General features: G+C 35.9%; 1 protein-coding gene across 5 annotated transcripts in view; it reads left to right on the top strand.

Annotated features, from left to right (window-relative positions):
* Nucleotides 1-1,602: 1,602 nt before the first annotated feature.
* The window catches only part of MAP9 (microtubule associated protein 9), a 30,195-nt gene continuing 14,545 nt past the window's right edge, over nt 1,603-17,252 (top strand). For 2 of the 5 annotated variants that reach the window (XM_015139383.3, XM_078002387.1), the window contains exons 1-6: nt 1,603-1,669; nt 2,581-2,723; nt 3,477-3,561; nt 5,072-5,392; nt 9,580-9,806; nt 16,435-16,534. In XM_015139383.3, coding sequence (XP_014994869.3) covers nt 2,649-2,723; nt 3,477-3,561; nt 5,072-5,392; nt 9,580-9,806; nt 16,435-16,534 — 808 coding nt within the window. In that variant the 5' untranslated portion in view covers nt 1,603-1,669; nt 2,581-2,648. Of the gene's footprint in view, nt 2,086-2,580; nt 2,724-3,476; nt 3,562-5,071; nt 5,393-9,579; nt 9,807-16,434; nt 16,535-17,252 lie in introns of all 5 variants that reach the window. The other 3 variants (XM_015139384.3, XM_028848831.2, XM_028848830.2) reach the window with 3 other exon arrangements.

Here is a 17,252-nt window from a genome sequence, read left to right as displayed (position 1 = left end):
CCCGGAAGGCGTTTTGTGGATTGCTTGGGATGCACTCTCATCACAGGCCCATGTTGCGAGAGCATTGAGGGCAGTACAGTTTCCAAGGAAGGCCCTAGGGTGCCCTGGGGATCTTGGGGTTTGCTTCCCAGCAATCCCTGAAGTCACTGGTCCCCACATTCTGGTGTGGCACCCCTTGGTTGCTCCAAGTGTTGCTCAGGGGGTCCTGGTGCAGTGGGGGACATGATGTCACCCCTCCAGAGGGCACAGGCAGAAAATCCTTTAGCAGCATCTACGTGGTGCTAATTCTGCAGGTGTGCAGATTTTGCTTTTCCCTTATAGAAATTGTGGAGGCAATGAAGAAATTAGCAGGGATAGATGTGTAGCTGACAGTTGAAGAACCTCCTATCTGTTGATATAAGAATGTGATTGGAGCTAGAAGAGCCTCTTAGAGAATACTCAGCAGCATTGAACAAAAGGAAACAAACAAGGAAGGAGGAGAAAAGCTAAAAATGGTTCGGGAATATAGGCAAATGGTGAGATTGTTGTACAATAGTTCCCCTTTATCCACAGTGTGAGCTACCTATGGTACAGTAAAATAAGATATTTTGAGAGAAAAAGAGACTACATTCATTTAACGTTTATTACAGTATGCTATAATTATTCTGTTATTTATCTTTGACTGAGCCTAGTTTACAAATTCAACTTTACCATGGGTATGTAAGCATAGGATAAAACATAGGATATATGGGGTTTAGTATTATTCATGGTTTCGGCACAGGCACTGGGGGATCTCCAAATGGATCCCTCTTGGATAAGGAGGAACTATTGTACTTTTAGGAAAAATGATTTTTTAAAAAGTATGTTGAGTTAATTTGTCCCATTCCTCTTTTTATTGAAAGACTCAGTTTTTATATCCAATGTTGTAGCTTTTAATCTTTGGGTTTTATACAACAGAAGTTAAAATAACAAGAGTTGACTTCTCTCCAGGCCCTTTGCAGCTTAGTTGCATGAAGAGCAGCATATCTAGTACCGAATACAATTTCAGGCACTCTTCCAAGTGTTCCGCTTGCATTATTTCATTCAATTTTACAGCAGCCTTTCAGTTGTCTATTATTAGTACACTTTTGTTTTCCCCCAGAAGAAGAAACTGGGTCATAAAGACCTTAACTTGGGACAATCACGTGTGTAGGAAAGGGTCACCAGGATTCAAACATGCAGTCAGAAGCAGTGTTCTGCAAACGTCACTACCGTACTATTCTGTCCCATCCACTGACACTGTACTTGGATTCAGAGAACTTCACATCCTAACTGTGGCAAAACGACGAATGTGCTTTATCTGCAACACGTGCAGATAAGGGCCCTTACTCTTTTGGCAAGAGTAAGGCTATCTGGGTGGGAGTTGGGTGGGTCCTGTCTCCTAGGCAACAACACATGCACACAAGCGGCCAATAAAGAACCCCTCTCCCAAGACCCAGGAAAGTGATGTCACTTCCTTCGTCTAGGTGGTTGCCGCAGCGACACGTTAGGCCGAAGAGCGGTGTTGGGTACCCCAGAGACCCGGCAGTAGGGAAGTCACTTCCTCCCGGAGACGCTGTTTCCTAGCAACCGCCCTCCGCCTCTGTTATTAGCCCCTCCTCCTCGCTCGGTCCAGGACCGGCTCTGCGGGCGCAGCCAGGCCCAGGCCAAGGTGAGCAGGTCCTACCCGAGGCTTGGCTCTTGGTTCTCAGGGTCGCGGGGAACTGGCCACGGGCGTCCGGGGCTGGGGACAGAAAGCGGGACCTGGGGACAGAAAGCGGGACCTGGGGACCATGGGGGATCCCGACAGAGACCGCGCTTGGGCGTGCACGGGCCTGGTGTTCGCTGGTGCTCAGCGTATGGCGTGGTGAGGAGCGGCGAGCACCCGGACGTCACCTGGCCTGGTAGGGAACGGCACCCGGGGCGCGCACCGCTATGGGCGGCCCTGCCAGGCCTTTGCTCCGAGCACGGAAACCGCGATTTTAATGCGGCTCATTGCGAAAGCTTCGTCGTTTTGTTTACTTGGCTCTCTTTAACACTTTTGTGAGAGGAAAGTGGCTTGCAATCCATATCGCTGGCTGTTTGCGGGTTAGCATTAAGATCTTTTTCTTTGAATAGCGCTATATGCAAATATATAGATACGTTTTTTTGATGTGGTGCTTATAATTTTTACGCCGACGATCCTTTTGATGGCCTTTTAAATAAGACATGAGTAATTTTGAAGGCAATGTTATACTTTAGAAGAGAGGTGAAAAATAAGGTGTTCTATTTTAATTGGCATCATTTTGTCTTATTAACTTGTAATCATTTATTTGCAGAGTTTTTAAGTAGTTGCAAAACTATTTTAGGATATCTTCCATTTGAATTTTTATTTTAGGATATCTTCCATTTGAATTTTTTTAAAATAAGCTTGTGATAATTTGCTATTTCTTTACAGGAACTCCTTTTACATTTTTAAGTGAAGATGTAGCCCAATGTTCATATGAGATGCTTTTCTTTGACCTTTGCGGGGAGAATACAATCAAATGTAGTAAAATAAATTCTCAAGCATGCAAAGTCTGATTTGTTTTTTGTATATTTCAGCCACCATCAGAAGTTGAATTATTCTAATAATTAGCTATTTTAAAAAGGTAACGAGAAAAAAATACACTATGTCTGATGAAGTTTTTAGCACCACTTTGGCATATACAAAGAGTCCAAAAGTTACCAAAAGAACTACTTTCCAGGTAAAGTATTTTTATTTGGAATCATTTCACAGTGTAAGCACTGTATTAGATGGGTTGAAATTGGTGAGTCTAGGAACAGTCCTATATAAAGCAGGGGTAAATCTGATATTTCTTTTGAGGTTTTGCACATGATCATGTTTGGACCGCATTCAGTATTACAAACTCCCCTATATGGTTTTAAGACTGCCGAAGTAGCCTCAATACTAGTTTCCTACTAAGTTAAAAGTGGAATTGCAGCCTTAAATTGCCATTTTTATATAAAAACTTTTTTTTCTGTTGTAACATAATGTTTAAGTTTTTTTCTGTTGAGTCACTACAATTTTGAACTCAGCCTCTAAGTTTGCAATATTGATTGCATCCATTTCTGAAATATGCCGAGACAAGAGCTCTTAAAAATACCAATTTCTTTCAAAATACCAGTTTTTAATAAATTATAATCTAAATTGAGCCCCTTCTTGTTTGTTAACCTCCAGCTCTAATTATAACCCTCAATTAATTTATTTGATAATATGTGTCTCCTCTAGTTTAACTGCAAGCTGCATGAGGAAGGGCTCTTGTCTGTGATGCTCTGCATTGAGTATGAGGCATAAAGTGGGTACATGGCATAAAGTGAGCTTGCAGGAAATATTTGTTAGATGAATGAAACCTAAGTCTGAAAGCAGTTGTTAATCAAGCATTGTTTGTTTAAAGAATTACTTGTAAATATGATACTTCCATGTTTAGATGGAAATTGATTTCAGTATCTCATTTCAGGATGAGCTAATAAGAGCAATTACAGCTCGCTCAGCCAGACAAAGGAGTTCTGAATACTCAGATGACTTCGACAGTGATGAGATTGGTACGTGACAGTATGGAAACGTGAACCAGTTTTCTTCTTTTTGCTTCCTTAGTTTTGTATTTAGCCAGCCCCCCAACTACCCATCCCCTCAATCACGTATGTTAAAATAATACCTATGCAGTCACTAGTTTTAGACTTTCAACGTTTTAATTAGTAGAAAGCCACTCTTAATTTTCAAGAAGTCGTATGAGTTTTCTTGTTGTTTGTTGTTGTTGTTGTTGCTTTGTTTTGTTTTGTTTTCTGAATGTGTATATGAAAATATAAATTAGTTGATGGCAGATTTGCAGTAAAAGGATGGCTGCCAGTGGTAAACCACATTGGAGAAAACAGGTTTATCTTTAAGATCAACCCTAGGAGATGCTATAGCTAGTTAGTAACTAGGTCCCACAGAACTAAACTTTGGTGCACATTAGAAGTACTTTTATAATGCTTACTATAAATCAGATTTTTTTTTTGGGCTGTGATAAGGGGTAAATTTAAAAACCACAGACTCTTCATGTTTCATATATCAGTACGATTATAATTTTGTTTCTCTTAGCTATGTAAAAATATTAATATTTTAGTTTCAGGTGTAAGCATTAAGCATATGGAATTCTAAACTTGGTGTTTTATTCTTTTTTTTTTTTTTTTTTTTTTGAGATGGAGTCTCGCTCAGTCACCCAAGCCGAAGTGCAGTGGCACGATCTCGGCTCACTGCAACCTCCACCTCCCAGGTTCAAGCACTTCTCCTCCTCAGCCTCCTGAGTAGCTAGGACTCCAGGCGCCCGCCACCACGCCTAGCTCATTTTTGTATTTTTAGTAGAGACGGGGTTTCACCACATTGGCCAGGCTGGTCTCGAACTCCTGACCTTGTGATCTGCCTGCCTAGGCCTCCCAAAGTGCTGGGATTACAGGCATGAGCCACCGCGCCCAGCCTGGTGTTTTATTCTTTAAAATTTGGTGAATAGTTGTTAATGATTTCTGTAAAACCAATAATAACCACAGTTAAATCACTGCTATATAGTTAACTTAGCATTCCTTATGATTCTTAGTAAATCTAGTATTCTGGTGTGGATGGAATTGTAGTTCCAAAATTTTTATGGAAAAAAAGATAATTAGTAGTTACTAATTAAATTCATCCATTCTTAATTTTATATGAGGAAGTAATTTTCAAATAAAAGTTTTACAGTCCATAACCTAATTTAAATGCTACATGGCTGATTGTTAGGGACCTTTGGATGGCTTTTTCCAGAGCAAACAGTATTTGGTTGTTTGGTACCCTAAAGACACACAATAAATACATTTTGAATAAATTAATGTAATTGGAATTTTTATTTCATAAATGTTAATGAAACATGCCTGAGTTAGCTGTGTTTTTAGAGCTGCAAGTCTATTCATAAAATACATTTGTGCGTATTCATTGTTAGAATTTTGTTTGTAGCTTTTAAGGTAAACTTTTTGATTAAGTTAACGTTACCTTGACAATTTTTAAAAATACTGTGGAAAACTTTTTTTCTTTTCAATTTTTCAGTTTCCTTAGGTGATTTTTCTGACACTTCAGCAGATGAAAATTCAGTTAATAAAAAAATGAATGACTTTCATATATCAGATGATGAAGAAAAGAATCCTTCAAAACTATCTTTTTTGAAAACCAAGAAATCAAATGGTAACATAACCAAAGATGAGCCAGTGTGTGCCATCAAAAATGATGAGGAAATGGCACCCGACGGGCGTGAAGACATCGTTGTAAAATCCTTCTCTGAATCTCAAAATAAGGACAAGGAATTTGAAAAAGACAAAATAAAAATGAAACCTAAACCCAGAATTCTTTCAATTAAAAGCACATCTTCAGGTAATTTGTTAGGATTACTGTAATTGCATTTCTTGGAAGTTTATTTTAAGATAATCAGTCCCAAAATTTTTTATATGGTAGCTAGTATATATTTAAGAAAAACAGACTTAACTTCAATTTTACAGACCTGTTGTATTTTGTCTTGCATCTAGGCTGTTGCCTGATAGAAGGCCAAAGCACCTTTCGTTATCCATAGCATCCGTAGCTGTGGATCTGCAGACACCTAGATGTGTGAGCTTCAGTTTTGTTTGTAGGCATGGAACTGGAATGGAATGCTGTCTAATCCCTCTCACACTCCAAAGATTAGAGTTACAACAATATTGGGACTAATCCTTAAAACAATCTTTGCCATACCAACATTGTGCCAGAAAATTTTCTTGACATTTGTGTATTTGAAGGATGAGTTATGTTATTGCTGCTGCTGTTTTTTGAAGCTTCTAGGTGCTCATTAAGAGAATCTCCATTTGGTCTCTGTATTGCCTATGAAATTCTACTAAGATTCAGTTTTCCAAAGCAAAGTTCCCAGTGTGATCTGGGGTTACAGTAGTTCTCCCCACAATTATACTGAGCTTTAAGCATAAAGGAACAAAGATAGAATGAAACAGAGACCAAGCCCTCTCACATACTCTGGGTCACCATTCATGAACTTGTATATGCAAGGTAAAGGATTTTGTGTTTTTCAATCTTCTTTCTGTTGTATAAAGGAATTATTAGTTGATGTTAACCATCATAAAAATCTCCTTCCATATCATCAGTAAATACAGTGCTGGTAAATATTTCATACTTTGCGTATTAGATACCAGTGGTAACATCAGACAAAACTTTATTTCAGGCATGTATTGGGGAACTGCTCATTTCTTCCTGACCCCACAATCTCATTAACTTTGAAATGAGCAAAGGATGTAAGCAGAGCAAAGAACACAGAATAATGTCCAGGACACCTGGGGAAAAGCCACTGTATATTAGTTGTATATGACTTCAGCAAATAAGCTTCACTATCCTCATGACGAAGAAGCTAAAAATAGCCCTCTTTCTATTCCTGCAAAATTGTTGTGAGAATTTATTGAAGTGCATCTCATAAACGATAAAAAACTACAAAAATGCAAACAGGATGCATAATGAAACAGAATTAACTTGTTAAAATGTGCCTCCCAAGTATAGTGAGTGAAATCAATGCTGCAGAGAAGAGGAACATAATTGAACTTTCTTATTACGAGAATGCGAGCATATAGCAGCTAAAAATTTGTCTGAGACAGGTGGACGTATATAATTAGAAGTTTATGGTAGACAATCAGGAAAGCAATAATCTACCTATTTCATACCTTAAAAAAATAAAAGAAAAAAAAAAACCTGTGGTACATTAAAATGGATAAGGAAATACTGTATTTTAACCACAAGGTGGCATCGGGATCCTAAATGCTCTACTTACATATGCAATGTTATGTTCGGTATGTGTAATATAAAAATTACCTAAATAGGCAATTGTATACATTGATTACCAAAAAAAGCACTTTTCTTAAAGTATAGGCATTTTTTTTCTTTTTGGGAACTTGACAGTACTTTTGGAAGTGATATTTTTGTAGAAAACATATTAAAGTTGTCATTCTCAGGTTCTTGTAAAAATTGAGGCTAGTGTTCCTAAGATAATATCTAGCATATAGAATATATTAAGTATTTTAATGAATAAATTAATATATGAATGATTTATCTTTGAAAGAGGGAATGTGGTTCATGAGTTTATGCTCTAAATTATTTGACTTTTTTTTTTTTAATACAGGTTTGGAACTCAATATTTTTAATGTGGTGAGATATTGCTGAGGAGCAAGTAGTGCTTTATGAAACTATTAGAGCTTGAAGGCTTTCTCTGTCCTTGCTTGTCTTTTGTAAAAAGTATAATAACCAGACTTCATAATCACTACTGAAGTGACAGTTGCTCTATAAAATGAAAGTATTTTTTGCAGGATATGTTTTTAACACTAACATGACTGAAATCATGAACTTTGGAGTCAGGATGCTTCTCCTTTAATCTGAGATCTAAAGCCTGCTAGAGTTTGTGACTTTGGGCATGAGACCTCTTTGTTCTCATTTTATTCATCTTTAAAAATGGGACAATAGTTGCCTACCTCTAGGAGTTTGAGGCAATTAAATGAGTTAACATATTTGAAGTGCTTAGAACAGTATTGGCATAAATTTAGCACTCTATAAATGTTCTGATTATTCACTTTATTATTTAGCATTTGTTTATAAACACACTCAGCAGGTATAAAGTATCAGTCATGTGGGATGCGTAAGTTCTAGAGATCTGCTGTACAACATTGTGCCTATAGTTAACAGTACTGTCTTCTGCACTTAATGTATTAAGAAGGTAGACCTCATGTTGTGTTCTTACCACAATAATACAAAAAATGGGCTCAATACCTTCTTTTGGGCATTATATAATACTCTGCTTAAACTGAGGTTCAAAAGACATGGAAGCATTTGTCAGGAGGAGAAGCAGGAAGTGGATATTCTAGGCAGGGGGATCAGCTTAGGTAAAGGTATGGTAGTAAGAGGGATTGGAGGGATTGTGGCATGTGTTCATGACAACTGTTAGCCCAGCATTTCAGAAACACAGATGACAAAATGGCTGTGGATAAGGCAGTGAAGGACAAAACCATAAAATCCCTTTTATGTTGTTCAAAGGCAGTTAAGCTTTTATTCTGTAGGATTGGATCATGGGGAGCCATTGAAGAATTTTGTAGAGAGGAGTGATGTGATCTGATTTGCATTTTGTAAATATCATGGAAGCAGTAATCTAGGAAAGAGTGGGTAAGGACCCGACAGTAGGGATGTAGAAAGTGGAATAAATGAGATATTTGGCAAGTAGAATCGATAGGATATATTGATACTTTGGATTTAGGGGATAATAGAGGGAGGAATCTAGGACCCTTGGATTTGGGGTTGAACATTTGGCTGGAGTTTAGGAGATAGCTAAAATTGTCAAGGAAATATTTATAATAATACCAACTTGGTATGGTTGTGGAATCTTCTGGCAGCGTTCATAAGCCTGTTTGTAGGTAAATGGGAGGAAGATGTTAATTAGAACAGTTTTGAAGTTTAGAGAAATGCATTTGTAGAACAATAGAAACATAAATGTGTATAGCAGGTAAAATTCAGGCAAAAAATATATACATGGAAAGTCTTCCCATTATGTTTCAAATGCTGGAGGCATATCAGCATTAGATTCTTGTTTTAAACTTGGAAGTAATGGAAATAGTGAAATTTTAATAACTGCTAAAGAAGTTTTATTGACTCAGAACAATTAACTCATAAAAGATTTCTTCCTCTAGTGAGAGTTAGCACTCCTATCCCTTGGGTGCCAACATCATCATCTTGATCCTTATAATAGCACTTACCTTTGTAATTTTGTTTAGAAAAATCAACCTGTAAAGTCCCTGGACAGGTCCATTGCTGCTTTGTTGATTATGAGGTTTAGTAATGTGTACAGGGCTTGGTACTCAAAGAGTTGATGGATGAACCTCTTCATTTTATAGTGGTAGAAACTGGGGCAAGATTTTGTTTTGTTTTTTAACATTTTTTTTGAATACTATAGGAGTTAATGTTGAAGAGTTAACTTCTTGTGAAACTAAACTATAGTGGTTACTTTCAGGATGACAACTTTTTTTTTACTTTGTTTTTTATTTGTTTGTTTTTGTTTTTTGTTTTTGAGATGGAGTTTTGCTATTGTTGCCTAGACTGGAGTTCAATGATATGATCTAGATCTCGGCTCACTGCAACCTCAGACTCCTGGGTTCAAGCAATTATCCTGCCTCAGCCTCCTGAGTAGCTGGGATTACAGGCATGAGCTACCACGCCCAGCTAATTTTTTTGTATTTTTAGTAGAGATGGGGTTTCACCATGTTAGCCAGGCTGGTCTCAAACTCCTGACCTCGTGATCTGCCCACCTCGGCCTCCCAAAGTGCTGGGATTACAGGCGTGGGCCACTGCATTTGGCCTGATTATTAACTATCATTTATTTGTGACTTATTTGAGCTCTGTATAGAGAAGAGTTGTGGGCTTCATCTGGACTCTTCAGGACAGAGAGCGAAGGGGCATGTGCACAGGAGGGAAGTATGGTAGCACCCAGAGAGATAGATAAAGCCATGGTCATTTTTTTGTACACATGCTTTAAGCATTTTATTTTTCAGCAGAAAACAACAGCCTTGACACAGATGATCACTTTAAACCATCACCTCGGCCAAGGAGTATGTTAAAAAGGAATAGTCACAGAGAAGAGAAAGATGGACGAGAAGATAAAGAAACTGCCCTCAGTGAAGAATTGGAGTTACATTCTGCACCTTCTTCCCCTCCAATACCGAATGGCACACAAGTAGAAGCTGAGAAAAAAGCATTCTCTGAACACCTTGATCCTGAGGTTAGCACTACCACTAAACTGCTGCATTGTGTTCTTGAATTTGTGCTTTTTTATCTGATTATGAAAAAGAGAAGGAGAGAATGAATTTGTGTGTGTGTGTGTGTTTTACATATTTTCTTCTGCAACTGATAAGGAAATAATTTTTAAAAATATACTGTATTCCACCGAATCTAAAACTGCACCAATTATAAAATGTAGCATTATTTTACATACCACTAAGGAAGAAGGAAATGCATACAATTAAACTATAACACACCACTGATTGTAGAGTTTATCCAGTTTTAGAGAAAGTAAAATGTCAAAAAATGTTGCTTTTCTGAATCTATATAATAGTGTTTATCTTTAATTTTTTAAATTTATGTATCTTTAAATTATGGAATTTATGGCTAAGAACAATATAGTCAGTGTCATTTTATTTATTTGATTTTATTCACTCAACAAATGTGTGTTGAATGTTCATGAAACTGTTCTGCGTTCTTTCGGTTATGTTCCAATAGCATTAAATGTGGCCTTTCAGGTTTCTATCAGGAAGTTTACTATGCATTGTTATTAAGGGAGAACACTTCGTTTTTCTCTTTGTATTTCATTATGAGAAGCAAATTTTCCCTTATGAACATTTCAGAAGGGAAAAGTACAGGAAGAACATTTCTTCCCCGTAATTTGCTTGGACAGATTAGGGAACTGCATGCCACCTGGCCAAGCTTCTTTCTTTTTCTCATCGCTTGTCTGCAGTGTTGGTGTGTAAGGATCTGCTCCCTGGGAGGTGAGGCAGAAGGCGCGGAGAGGAGCTCCTTTGTGCTCTGACTAAATGGGGGAACCCCCCAATTCAGACCGAAAGTATTAGGAAGCACAATAGGTTATCGATTCAAATCTTGTTCTGCAGTTGAACTTTACCAGTAAAACTGACAATTTGATATACGCCTGACACCACCATGCTGTTTCTTAATTTGTTCTGAAAACCAGAAGAAGAAACCCAAGCAATTACTTTATATTTAAGAAAATTATCTGGTCAGTTGAATATTGTGCTAGTTTCTTGTAGCTGCTGTAACAAATTGCCACAGACTTAAAACAACAGAAATGTTTTCTCTCAGTTCTGGAGGCCAGAAGTCCGAAATCAAGGTGTTTGCAGGGCCATGTTCCTCTGAAGGCATCATGGAAGAATCCTTCCTTGCCTCTTCCAGCTTCTTTCTGGTGGTTGGCAGCAGTCCATTAGCATTCCTTGGCTTGTAGCTGCATCATTCCCATCCCTGCCTTCATCCCATGTGGCCTTCTTCCCTGTGTTTTCTCTGCGTCTCTGTGTCTCTTCTTTCTCTTAAAAAAAAGATACCAGGCATTGGATTTAGGGCCCACCCTAATTGAGTGTGTCCTCATCTTAACTGTTTAAACCTGTAAACACCTTATTTCCTAAGAAAGTCGTATTTTGAGGTTCTAGATGACCATGAATTTTGGTGCATTAATGTTCATATGTTAAACCTAGCATTCCTGGGATAAACTCTGGTTAGTCATGGTGCAATATTTTATTGTGGAATTTGATTTGTTAAAATTGTGTTAAGATGTTTGCATCTATATTTATGAAGGCTATTGGTCGGTAATTTTTTCTTACAATGTTACCATCAGGCTTGGGTATCAAATGAGTTGGGGAATGTCTTTTCTTCCTTTATTCTATAAAGGTTTGGTATTTTTTTTTTCTTAATTGTACTGGTGAGAGGATTCACCAGTATAATTATCTGGGCCTGGAATTTTCTGTGTGGGGACATCTTTGTCATTAAATTTGATTTTTTAGATAGATATTTCAGTACTCAGTTTTCTGTTTTACCAGTTTGGTAATTGTGTCTATCAAGAAGTTTGTCCATTTCATCTGATATGTTGAGTTTATAAACATAGTTGTTCATGATAGTACCACATTCTTTTGTTGACTGTAAGATTATCATGACATTTCATTTTTTATTTCTAACATATATAATTTGTGTTTTCTGTCTTTCCTGCTAAATCTTGATAGGCATTGCTTAGTTTCATTAAACTTTTTTAAGAACCACTTTGGCCTTGTTATATGTTGGTGCAAAAATAATTGCAGTTTTGGCCATTACTTTCAGTGACAAAAACCTCAATCATTTTGCACCAACCTAATAATTTTCTCTATTGTTTGTTTCCAGCTTCATTAATTTTTAGTATTATTTCTTTTGGTTTAATTTGCTTATCTTTAGATTTGAAAATTTTCTCACTCATTTTTAAGATTTTCATGTTTTCTGCTAAACCTGTTGAAAGATGTAAACTTTCTTCTTTGTACTGCTTTAGTGGCCCCGATTTTTTGATGCCTTTTATTTTTATTATCATTTCTTTAAATATATATTCTAACTTCCCTTGTGATCTCCTGTTTTAGAAATTCATTTTTTTACTTGAAAAATAATAATTGTACATGGGGTACATAGTGATTTTTCGATACATATAATATATAGTGATCATTGTGATCTCTTTTTTGACCAGTTGGTTATTTTGTGGTGATTTATTTTATTTTCAAATACTTGGTTCTTCTCTACATATACTTTTCTGTTAATTATAAGTTAATTTTGTTATGGTCCAGATAATGTATCTTACGTGATTTCAAATTTTTACAAATTATTATTATTATTTCTAAATGGCCCAAGATAGTGTATCTTGTGGAAGTCTCATTTGCATTTGCAAAGTAGATGTGTTCTCCAGGTGCTGAATATAATGTTGTGTAGTTGAAGTTTGGTCAACATGGTTGGTAATATCATGCAGATCTTCTTTAGCCTTACTGATTTTTCATCTAATTTGTTTACCAGTTACCAACTTAGGGGTATTAAAATATCCAGTTACGTTTGTGGGTTTGTTTATACTTCTCTTTAGTTCTGTTAGTATTTTATAACTTTGTTATCAGGCACATACATATTTATTATTATTATGTTTTGAGCATTATGAAATGTCTCTACCTCTGGTAATATTCCTTTCCTTAGCTTGTAGATTGTTTTGTCTAATACTTCAGCTTTCTTATGACAAGTGTTTCCATGGTATATTTTTTCTATCTTTTCTCTTTCAAACTAATTCTGTCTTTCATTTAAGTGAATCTCTTACAATAAGGGTTTGGTGTCACTTTTTTTTTTTAATTATACTTTAAGTTCTAGGGTACATGTGCACAAGGTGCAGGTTTGTTACTAAACTATCGCAAGAACAGAAAACCAAATACCACATGTTCTTACTCATAGGTGGGAACTGAACAATGAGAACACTTGGACACAGGAAGGGGAACATCACACACCTGGTGTCACTTTTTTATTAAGTCTGGCAATCTGTACCTTTTAATGTAGTGTTTAGTCCATTTATGAATGTTTTGTCAATTTACTTTTAATGTAAATACTGATATGGTTGGATTTAGGAGCAATTTGTTTCTCTTTATTTTCTATTTATCTTTTTTTAAAATTATTATTTTTATTGTTGTTTCTCCTTTCTTGCCTTTTATTGAGGAGATAATCATGAGTTTTTTAGTTTTTTATTTTTATTATTATTGACCTTTTATCTATATCTGTTTGCATTATATTTTTCAGAGTTGATCAGTGGATTAAAGAATACATCTAGGCCGGGCGCGGTGGCTCAAGCCTGTAATCCCAGCACTTTGGGAGGCCGAGGCGGGTGGATCACGAGGTCAGGAGATCGAGACTATCCTGGCTAACATGGTGAAACCCCGTCTCTACTAAAAATACAAAAAAAAACTAGCCGGGCGTGGTGGCGGGCGCCTGTAGTCTCAGCTACTTGGGAGGCTGAGGCGGGAGAATGGCGTGAACCCGGGAGGCGGAGCTTGCAGTGAGCCGAGATCACGCCACTGCACTCCAGCCTGGGAGACACAGCGAGACTCAGTCTCAAAAAAAAAAAAAAAAAAAAAAAAAAAAAAAAAAAAGAATACATCTAAACATTATCACAGTCTATTTAGAATTGATACGGTATTATTTCACATTTGATATAAAAATATAGTTCCATATACTCCTGCATCCATTGTGCTATTGTCATTTATATCTACATATCATATAATCCCCACAATAAAGTTATAACTTTTCTTTAAAGAGCCCTTTAAGTTTTTTCTATTAGACTTTTAAATAAAGAAGGCTAGAATACATATTATATATCTATTGTATTATATATTGTATATATTATAGATAACATTCTATTGCTAAATATATTATAGATAATACATATTTGTAGATAATATCTATATATAGGTAATATATTCTATTCTCATATATTATGTAGATATATATAGATAACATATCTATAAATATAGATAATATATATCTATAGATAATATATATCTATAAATATATAGAGATAATATATATCCTTAAATATATACAATTTCTAGGGATCTTCATTTCTTCCTGTAGATTCAGATTATCATTTTGTGCCCTGTCAGTCTTACAAACTTATTTTACATTTCTTATAATACAGGTTTACTAGTGATGGATTTTTCTCAGTCTTTGCTTTTCTAAAAGTATTTGTCTCATCTTTGTTTTCAAAGGGTGGGTGATGTGATTATATCCTTCTTGTCTAATAGCTGCCTCCTTCTACCTCCAGCTGTTTATAGGTTTCCATTTTTATTGGCCTCTCTTGTAATCATTTATTTCATTGTCCTCTCTATATAATGTGTTGATTTCATCTGAATGCTTTCAGGAATTTTACTCAAGATTGTGGTTTTTATCTTTTAATTACAGCAATTTGACTATATGGTGCCTAGGTCTAGCTTTCTTTATGTTTATTCTGCTTGACGTTTGTTGAGCTTTCCAAACATATAAGTTGATACTGTCTGTGAAATGGGAAGATTATTTTTTCCCACCCTATTTTTCTCCCTCTCCTTTTGGTACTGTAGTTACACATGCATTGAAATTTTTAGTATATCTCACTGATCTCTGAGATTCTGTTTATATTTCTTAAATTTTTTTCCTCTTTGTTTTTCATTTAATAACTTGTATTACTCAGTCTTCAGGTTTACTGATTGCAGTCCAGAGAATGTATCTTTTATGATTTCAAATTGTATGAAATTGTCTTGTTTTGTTTTAATGGCCCAGCATAAGTGTATATTGTGAAAGTTCCATTTGCAGTTGCAAAGTATAAGTGTTCTCCAGGTGAATTTTTTATTTCACTTACTGTGGTGTTCAACTTTAGATTTTCCATTGGTATTTTTTATATTTTTTATATCTCTGATAAAATCCCCCATCTTTTCAGCCATCATGCATATATTTTCCCCGAAGTGCTTGAACATATTTATAATAGCTACTTTAAAGTCCTGTCCGCTACTGTAAAATGTGAGTCATCTCTGGGTTGCTTCCTACTGACCATTCTCTTTTTTTTGTTTGTTTGTTTTTTTAAATAAGTGCCACCATTTTCTGTTTCTTTATCTAGTGACTTTTGATTGAATACTAGGTGTTGTGAATGATATTTTGTAGAGATTCTCGATTCTTTTTTGTCCCTCCAAACACATTTTCTAGCAAGCAGATATCATCGCTGGACACAAATTCCCAATCTGGTTTCTCCTGCAATGGATATCAGCTGAAATTTCTGCTTAATTCTTTTCAGTTTCTAGCTTCTATGCTTTCACAGGATCCTCTGAGGTCTCCCTTATGCCACAAATAGAGGTGGTAAAGGTTTTTGGTGAATTTCATATGCAGATTTTGTGGTCACTGTCCTCTACTATTTTCCACATTGGCTGATCTCGTGGTCCTAGACTCTATCCTCTGTCCCCTCAAGTCATTCCACCAAGGCTGTAGCCTTCTATTACTGGAGCTGCATAGAGTAGAGAATGCCTTCTGGCAAAAAGCTACTAATTTGCAGATCTCCTCAGGTGAAGCTTTGTCTTTCAGAGTAGACTCCAGTGTCTCAGCACTTCTTCCATTTTCTCAAATGCTTTCTCTCCATTGCTTTTGATATATAATTTCCTTTGTACCCATAAAATATTGCTGGGAAAGAAAATTAAAGGATTTGTACAACAAAGTGGAACTTCTTACATTATAATATCATCACCTTTAGGCTAGATGATTCTATGAAGAAATGTTTACCTTAGATACACAAATAGAATCATCGCATTTCAGATATAATTTTCAGAATTTTGAGGAAAACTCAAGTGCATGCAGTCTATGTGCTTTTCCTATCTAAAATATTTGGAAGTAGCTGCTTACTTGATTTTATTAAATGTTTTCATTTGGATAACTAGTAATACTTGCTTGGAACTAAAGTATTTACCTGTCTTCTTTATGCTTTCCTTCAAAGGATAATTGTAGGAAGAGCTATCAAAATCAAATCTTGGCCTTAAATATTTATAAGAAATGTGATTTTAAAGTAATAGGAGTTTTGAAAATTGGTAAAAACAAATAGAGAGGTGGTGGTAGTTAGATAAAGAACTTGAATAACTCTTTCAGTGACCCCTTTTATTGACCAAGACATCAAGGCTTGAAAGTAAAGCATACTCACCTCCACTGGCTTGTCACACTTTGTGTTTCAGCAACAAATGACTAATAATGCAGATTTCAGAGTTACGCACTATTTTAATTTGTACTTTTAATAATGCTATTGTTCCCTAAAATGTTAATTACTAAACTTACATGGGAAATGTATTTTTTTGCAGAAACAGGATTCATGCTTAACAAGTCTATCATCATCATCACTTAAACAAATTCTTGGAGATTGTTTTTCACCAGGATCTGAGGGAAACACATCTGTAAAAGGTGGTTATATATAATAATTATATCTTATTTGTGAACTCTGTACTACTTAGACTCCTGTTTGTAAGAGAAATAATACTTCCTATAATTGCAAGAGAAATGCATGTTTTTATGAGTTTGAGTTTTAATCCTGATCATGTAGTTAACTAACTGTGATTTTGGATGCAGAACTTAATCTCTCAGGGCCTCAATTTCCCTAAGTTATATTATCTGTCTCATAAGGTCATTATGAAAATTAAGTGATATAGTGCATTTTAGCCATTAGCCTAGTTCACAGCCCACGTGGAGTGAGCACCTGAGATAAGCTATCGTTATGTATGTGTTGCTTTGATATTCTGCAGGACAACATAATAGCTAGGTGGAATTTTAAAGTGAGACTAAGCTAGATTTGAATACAGGCACAATTACATAAACAAAGTAGCTAACCTTTCTGACCTTGTATGTTGATCTTTAAAATGGGCAAAATAAGAGTAATCTGCCTTATACAGTGGTGTAAGAATTAAACATGTAAAGCATTTACAGCAATACCATAGTAAGCACTTACTGTGATATGTGAGTTGTGAATATAATTTCTTTTCTTAGTGATATGTAGCTTAATGAAAGCTAAAAGACATAGCTATTTCTAGGTCTGAGATATGTAACAAACATTTATTAAGTGCTTACTATGTAGCATCATTTTTGTCATTTTACAGATGAGAAAAGCTGAAGTGCAGTGACTTGG

Source organism: Macaca mulatta, chromosome 5 (assembly GCF_049350105.2).
Source record: "Macaca mulatta isolate MMU2019108-1 chromosome 5, T2T-MMU8v2.0, whole genome shotgun sequence".
NCBI classification, from domain to species: Eukaryota; Metazoa; Chordata; class Mammalia; order Primates; family Cercopithecidae; genus Macaca; species Macaca mulatta.
Note: the sequence above shows the minus strand (reverse complement) of the source record. Positions and strands in the feature narration are given on the sequence as shown.